Genomic DNA, 7,983 nt, shown 5'->3' with positions numbered 1-7,983 from the left:
ACTATAATGAAGCAAAGAAAGAGGAAATATTACCTTCCAAGTTGACTTCAAATTTTGCAGGGTCAGGAAAGAAGTTAATGTCCTTTCTAACTCCCACAAAACATAATAGCAATTAGGGGTGTGTTTCTAATTACCAAAGTGGATAAGAAAAGACAACTACCCCAGATACAAATAAGCATCAACAAAATATGATGCATGTCTCAGCCAAAATGGAAGTTAACTTCCCATCAGAAACAGTGGCAAGAAAAAAAAATGGTGATCGAAGGACCAAGTTGGGAAAATAATCATTCCAGATCTATTCTCTACCTCTATGTGGAAAACATTGTCAAAGTACAAGCATGGAAGGCCTCAAAAACATCACCACCTACCTTGGTATAATAACCCAAAACCATGACGTCAAATTTTTAGTCTGTAGTGGACTAATGAGCTTTATCTTCTAAGGATGGAAGTGAAGAATGACTCACTCGCAATTTAAAAATGTAATAATGAACCCTGACATTACTCCACCCAGACCCTTTCCTCAGATAACCACCAACCTGAGGGCAACTACCCACCTACAGAAGTAAACCCAGCAAAGTTACTAATTAGGAAAAATCACCCAATTACACTAACTTGCTGAGGCTGGCAAGCCATGTTTTACTCTATGTAGGCAGAATTTCATCCAGAACACCCTTGAGAATTGTCTATAAAAAGACAAACAAAACAGTTGAAACGAGAAGGCACTCCATTCTGACTTTCACGAATACAACAGCACAACGGGCTTGCCCTGACACCATGTCTCTCCGGCTTTCCAGCGGATCCAGAAGGCCCTGTCCCCGACCCACCGCAGGATCGCTCAGGCTCTCCAGTGGGGGAGCCAGCTTTGGGGCTGGAAATGCTTGCGGCATACCTGGAATTGGAAGTGGCTTCTCTTGCGCCTTTGGTGGCAGCTCATCGGGAGGAAATGTGGGAGGAAGCAATTCCTGCGCCAGCTTTACTCTGAACGAAGGGGGCCTCCTTTCTGGTAATGAGAAGGTGACCATGCAGAACCTCAATGACCGCCTGGCGTCCTACCTGGACAATGTGCATGCTCTGGAGGAGGCAAATGCAGACCTAGAGCAGAAGATCAAGGGGTGGTATGAGAAATATGGCCCTGGTTCCTGCCGTGGTCTTGATCACGACTATAGTAGGTATTTCCCAATAATCGAAGATCTTAAAAATCAGGTAAGAGTTGATACTCCACAATCATTTTTATGTACTTTTATTTCTAAATATACTCTTCCTTTCTTCACTAAGTTCTAAAAACATTTAATACCCCTAGTCATGATTTCTTTTTTTAAAGGAAATTTCAATTTAGCATTAGGAATAAGCATTATGTAGATTCAGTTGGTTAAACCAGTTATGGTCGAGTCAATTTGACACAACCCCACGTGTGTCAGAGTAGAACTGCGCTCCGTAGAATTTTCAATGGCTGGTTTTTCTAAAGTATATTAAAAAACTAAAAAAATTTGCCAGGACTTTATTCCAAGGTGCCTCTGGGTGGACTTGAGCCTCCAACCTTTCAGTTAACAGCCAAGCATGTTCCAGTTTGGTTAACATCGTGATATGTCACTGATTATCCAGTAACTATATTAGCTTTTATTGTTTCCATTTTCTGATTTAAAAAAAATACTTCTGATTTTTTTACTGGTCGTGATAAATTGCCCTTAAAAGTTGAATTTCCTGTTCCTAGATCATCACCTCCACCACCAGCAATGCTAATGCTGTTGTACAGATCGACAATGCCAGGCTGACAGCTGATGATTTCAGACTCAAGTAAGTCGCCTCACAAAAGGAAAGGAATTCATGATGATTAATGCAAAGCATTAAGCTGAATTTATTATTTGACCCATCCTTTAAATATTACCAGCTCTTATCCCAAACTTGGATTTAAAGTACACTGAATGTTATTACTTTTCTATACTTGGCTATTAAATAAAAAGTGTGAACAATTATAAAACTATTGCCTAATATCCTGGTTCTTTTTCTGTCAAAGAAATACCTCAATATTAAAGAAAAAATAATAATAATTATACAGTAAACTTTGGAAATGTCTCGTAGCTAAATCAGCCACTTCAAAATTCTAGAATTTTAACATTTGATCATTGATTGATTTTGGTGGCTATTTCTCCAATCATGTAATAAATTGGAAAATCATTAACACTTTCGAGGTATGAAAACGAGCTGGCTCTTCACCAGAGTGTAGAGGCTGATGTCAACGGGTTGCGCAGAGTTCTGGATGAAATAACCCTGTGCAGAACAGACCTGGAGATTCAGTATGAAACCCTGAGTGAGGAGATGACTTACCTCAAAAAGAACCATAAAGAGGTAAGAGATGACAATCTACATTTTCCTCTCCCTCTCCAGATACTACCTGAGAGAAGATAATGAACTTGACCTCTTAATTACGAAGTTGGTGTTAAAGACCCGTTGTCTGATAGGCAGGAGGGCTGAGTTGTCTTTAGAAGTGGGGAAGTATTTGATTTGATTCACCTTTGCTCTCTTATCAAGTTTCCCGTGGGAAAAAGGAAATCATGTTTTCCAGTCAAGGTTATAATAGCAGTGTTTGACTATGTGATTATAGTTAGGTTAAAACACCTCCTTAGGAGACTACATCTAATTAGATAAAACAAATATACTTTAAGGACATCCTAAGAAACCTAGACATGAATCCCTACATAACAGTGGCAGATTTAAAACACTGAAACGTTTACTGTATGTATTACCTATATACATTTAATATTAATGCATATTCTTAACAGGTATGGCTATAAAAATAGACTGAATTAAACTGTTATACCAGAATTTACACTTCCAGATAAATTATATACTTCCAGAGTGGTCACTGTTTGAAGCTAGATTCATAATCAGGTCATATAGCTACTGCTCCAATCGCATCTTTGAACCACTGTTTTATAAAAGAGAAAACATCTTTATCCTTTGAAAATTAATTTGAAATGCTTTCATGGCCAAAAGACTTCTACAGTCAAACCAAAGGCTTAAAGCAGGAGGCCAAGCTAGTCACGAGGCTGTCTGAAGAACAACATTTACATGGGTATACAGGTTCGAGTACAGTCCTAGCCCAAGGTGATTACTCAACAGGTTTTTGATGAATTGAATGCAATTGACATTTTTAATGCCTCACTTACAGGCAAACCCATATGCACCTTTTGGATCTTTTTCTTTTTCTGCTTGAACTTCGAAGTTTTCACTAAGTCCTCAGAAGTAAAAAACACCTCTGGAGATAGAGAGGGTATAAGGACCACCAGCGAGGAAAGGATACTAGAATTGCCTGAAAGGTTTGATGCAGGGAGGAAAGAGGGGCTCAGTTACTGTCATTAGGACTGATCTAGGGTGTGGGTGGGAAGAGAGTTTCTGCAGCACAGACATAAACTGATTCTCGTTGTTTCAGCATAGACTGTCTTAGTTGTGATGGTTGCCATTTACACCCTCAGAAGTGACTAGTTGCAACCCGATACCATACACCTCAGACACAATAATGAGTAGACTTCGGCAAATAGAATCCAACTTCTATGATGATAATAATAATTGTAATAACTAGCGTTTATTCAGCATTCATATGCCAGGCAATATTGCTAGGCCTTATTATTAGTTCTTTCACAGCCCAGGGAAGAAATTTTTATTATCCACAATTTTTCAGATAAGAACATTGAAACTGAAATAGGTTAAGCAACTTCCCCAAGTTCACACCGCCACTACAAGGCAGAACCAGGATTTACACAGATTTGTCTGACTCCAAACTCCATCATGACACTATAATGCTCTTGATATTCAGCTGGGATATTTTAGAAGATGATGTTCTTCCCTGGAAACAAGGAGGTAGAATATGAAAATATATATAGTGTACAGATATTATATATTTATATTTATTTATATATAATTATTTCAACTGTTCAGAATTATTCAAAATAACTCAGCCCTTCGACAATGTTCATGTTGCTTGTGTTCAGGGTGTAGCTGAGTTGAGAACCCATCAAAACTGGTCTCTAAGTGGAATGAAAACCAATCCACAAAGGTGAAGATATTTAGGCTACCAATGAATATAGTAACAGTATGGAGGACAACTCATTTTAAGTATTCTAAGGATTTTCATTTGGAGAGGGAGTCCCTGGGTAGCACAAACAGTTAAGTGCTCGACTACTGGCTGAAAGGTTGGTGGTTCAAACCCACCCAGAGGTGCCTGGAAAGACAGGCCTGGCAATCTGCTTCCAAAAGGTCACAGCCTTGAAAACTCTATGGAACACTTCTACTGTGCACACATGGGGTCCCCATGAGTCAGAATTGATTCAAAGGCAACTAACAACATTTAGAAAAAATATTAAGAATTTTTCTAAACTAAAACCAGTGGATAAGAGTTACAGGAGCAAGAGTTTGGCTCACTATAAGGAAGCACTCTGTAACAAAACTCTTTAAAAATGAAACAGGCTATTTTCTTGGATAGTGAATTCACCATCATTGAAAGTTATGTCACTGGCCGGGGAATATATAATATAGAGGGAGGGGGTCTCTTCACAGTTTGGGAAGTGGAACCAGGTGAACTCTAACAATCTTTCCAAAGCCAAGCTTCTAGATTTTCCATGAGATTCCTGCATAGCTAAGATGAACGCCTTTTTACATCTAGGAAATGAAAGTTCTGCGGTGCGCCGCTGGAGGCAACGTGAACGTGGAGATGAACGCGGCACCGGGGGTGGACCTCACCGTCCTGCTGAACAATATGCGCGCTGAGTACGAAGACCTTGCAGAGCAGAACCGCAGGGATGCCGAAGCCTGGTTCAATGAAAAGGTAAATGTAGCCCAGAAAACAATCCCTCTCCAGTTTTAGTGATGTCAACAAAACTAAAGTTTGCTGTCTTGCTTACATCATTTCAGAGTGCTTCGCTGCAACAGCAAATCTCTGAGGATGTTGGGGCCACAACCTCAGCCAGGAATGAGCTGACAGAAATGAAGCGCACTCTTCAAACGTTAGAAATTGAACTACAGTCTCTCTTAGCCACGGTATGAAAAGGATAATTTTTAACCATCTCCTAGGTTGTCATTTTAAATAGGTGACAGTTGATTTTAAGCTTTTGAAAATATGTCTATATATATTTTTATGTCATTAACTTAAAACATTCAGAAAGAATAGGATTTTATATATAAAGCTAAAACAGCAGGAAAAAAAAAAGATTTGCTCTTTTTTTTCTATTGTGATGAAAAATACCCAACAAAACATACGCTAATTCAACAATGTCTACGTGTGTAACTCAGTGAATTGATTACATTCTTCAAGTTGTGTAACCATTCTCGGTATCTTTTTTTCAAATTTGCTCATTTTTAAGCAGGGTCATAAAGTTGTCTTAACTATATGTCAATGTGAAATCTAAAGCAATTATAGGCAAAGTTAACAAGAGGAGAAACTAATTCCAAAACAAATCTCTGCATTTTTATAGATCCATCTCAGGTTCTCTTTATTGTTTCCTAACAGAAACCCTGGTGACATAGTAGTTAAGTACTACAGCTGCTAACCAAAGGGTCAGCAGTTCAAATCTACCAGGTGCTTGGAAACTCTATAGAGCAGTTCTACTCTGTACTATAGGGTTACTATGAGTTGGAATTGATTCAATGGCAATGGTTTTTTGTTTTTTTTAACAGAAACACTCCCTGGAGTGTTCCTTGACAGAGACAGAAGGCAACTACTGTGCGCAGCTCGCACAGATCCAGGCTCAGATTGGGGCCCTGGAAGAGCAGCTGCATCAGGTCAGAACCGAGACGGAGGGTCAGAAACTCGAATATGAGCAGCTCCTCGACATCAAGGTCCATCTGGAGAAGGAGATCGAGACCTACTGTCTCCTAATAGATGGAGATGATGGGTAGGTAAAACAATTGAAAGGGAAGATGCCATACACTGAAATCTGCTTGAATCTTAGATCTCCGGAAAGTGAACATGAGCTAACGTAACCGCATTCATGAATGCTAAACACGGAACACAATAGTGCCAAGATACAAATTAGGAACACCTAACAACACCAAAAGGTGACAAGTCCAGTGTCTATGGCATGAAAAGTTAAAATATTACTTCTTGATGCTAAAATAAAGTAGTTTCAGCTGTGTAACTCACTAAATATATTCTTACCAAGAGCTCATAAAAGTGTAATAGTGAATCTAGAACCTAAGGGGTTCTCTCTAAATCACTCTCTTTTCTGATGTTTCCAATAATATATGTTCACAGGGCTTGCCAGTCTGGAGCTTTTAAGTCTAAAGATTATGGTTCTGGAAATGTGGGAAATCAAGGGAAAGGTAATTAGAATGAACTTCTGTTTTTATGCTATACTACTTCGTTTTCAATAGAATTCCTGATTGTTTCTATCGAACCATGACTTAGTAAGAACAGAGAAAATAAAGATTTGTAGTAGAAATCGGTAGGCTAGATGTCTAACTTCAGTGATGTGGATGTGTGCTGTTTTTAAACAAAGTTAGCATGCCAACATGTTTTTAGCTAAGCAAGAAATCAAAACTCACAAATAGTCACTCTAAGTATTTGTGCTTACTGCGCAATAAATAAAATATTAAAAATAAAAATATAAGTATAAAATAATAAGATCCTGTTCTTCCTTTAATTGATATAATTTCTTATTCATCTTTTTTCAACCCTTCAAAATCTCCTTTGAAATATTAATTTTTAGATCCAACCAAAGCCTTAGCGGTTAAGAAAGTTCTTGAGGAGGTCGACCAACGCAGCAAGATACTTACCACCAGGCTCCACTCCCTGGAAGAGAAATCTCAGAACAATTAATCTGAGACACAACAGAGGGCATACTCCAAATGCCCTCAGAGAAGAGAAGCCATTATAAATCCATCTGGGAAAATGAGCAAGTCTAGAAAAAGGTCTATCCTGTTATCTTTCTATTACTGAAATATAATTTCTATCTGGGCAATCAATGGCAGTTTATCTCCCCATTCACCTGAAAGAACATCACATACAAATATGATGACTCATTTGATTACCCTACAGAAATCTGTTGTCATTTCTTTGTATTCAATAAACCTTCTTCCTTCAGCAAGTTATCACTGGTGGTGGTGTCTTACCTTTAAAATGTACATGTCTGTAGTACAAACATATGAACACCTAACAGCCGGGACAGCTGTCTATCCACAAGGGGAAAAAATGAAATTAAACTCCTTCTGCCACAATCAATCTATTTTAGGTGTATGAAAGGTCTAAATGGGAAAGGCAAAATCTTTTTCTTCTAGAAAATAAAGAATTTCTTAAATAAGATACAAAAGTACAAACTATTAAGGAAAAGATTAATAAGTTTGACTACAGTAAAATTTAAGTGTTTCTGTTTTAAAGGCACCATAAAGATGTGAAAACACAAACTTGGAGGAAATATTTGCATCAGCCCTAGTGGCCCAGTGGTTAAAGTGCTCAGCTGCTAACCAAAAGGTCATCAGTTTGAACCCACCAGTCATTCTGCCATGGAAGAAAGATGTGGCAGTCTGCTTCTGTAAAGATTTGCAGCCTTGGAAATCCTATGGGACAGTCATACTCTGTCCTATAAGGTCGTTATGAGTGGGTTTTTATAATCAACAATGTCATAGTATCCAGAATATAAAAAGGACCTCTATAAATACCCTCAACGAGATGGATTGATACAGTGGCTGTGACAATGGGCTCAAGCATAACAACAATTGTGAGGATGGTGCAGGACCCAGCAGTGTTTCATTCTGTTGCGCATAGGGTCGCTATGAGTCGGAACCAAATCAACGGCATCTAACAACAACAATGATTCAGTAAGAAAAAGACAGACAACACTCTAAAAAATGACATATAATTTGAACAAATTCCTCACTGAAGAAGAAATCCATAATCCAGTGCATCCACGATTTCACTAGTAATTAGGGAAATGCAAACTAAAACCACGATGAAACTCCTTTTCACACCGTCTACGTGGGTAAAGATCAAAA

The 7,983-nt window shown here is 38.4% G+C and overlaps 1 protein-coding gene across 1 annotated transcript; it reads left to right on the top strand.

The window, feature by feature from the left end:
- The first annotated feature begins 774 nt into the window (after positions 1–774).
- On the top strand, positions 775–6,811 carry KRT25 (keratin 25). The gene is made up of 8 exons (XM_049858816.1): positions 775–1,203; positions 1,712–1,794; positions 2,190–2,346; positions 4,661–4,822; positions 4,909–5,034; positions 5,671–5,888; positions 6,248–6,315; positions 6,702–6,811. Exons 1-8 carry the CDS (start codon positions 775–777, stop codon positions 6,809–6,811), a joined length of 1,353 nt encoding a protein of 450 aa, XP_049714773.1.
- Positions 6,812–7,983: the final 1,172 nt, after the last annotated feature.

The sequence above is a fragment of the Elephas maximus genome, chromosome 19 (genome assembly GCF_024166365.1).
Source record: "Elephas maximus indicus isolate mEleMax1 chromosome 19, mEleMax1 primary haplotype, whole genome shotgun sequence".
Classification (NCBI taxonomy): Eukaryota; Metazoa; Chordata; class Mammalia; order Proboscidea; family Elephantidae; genus Elephas; species Elephas maximus.
This window is presented reverse-complemented; position numbering and strand designations above follow the sequence as displayed.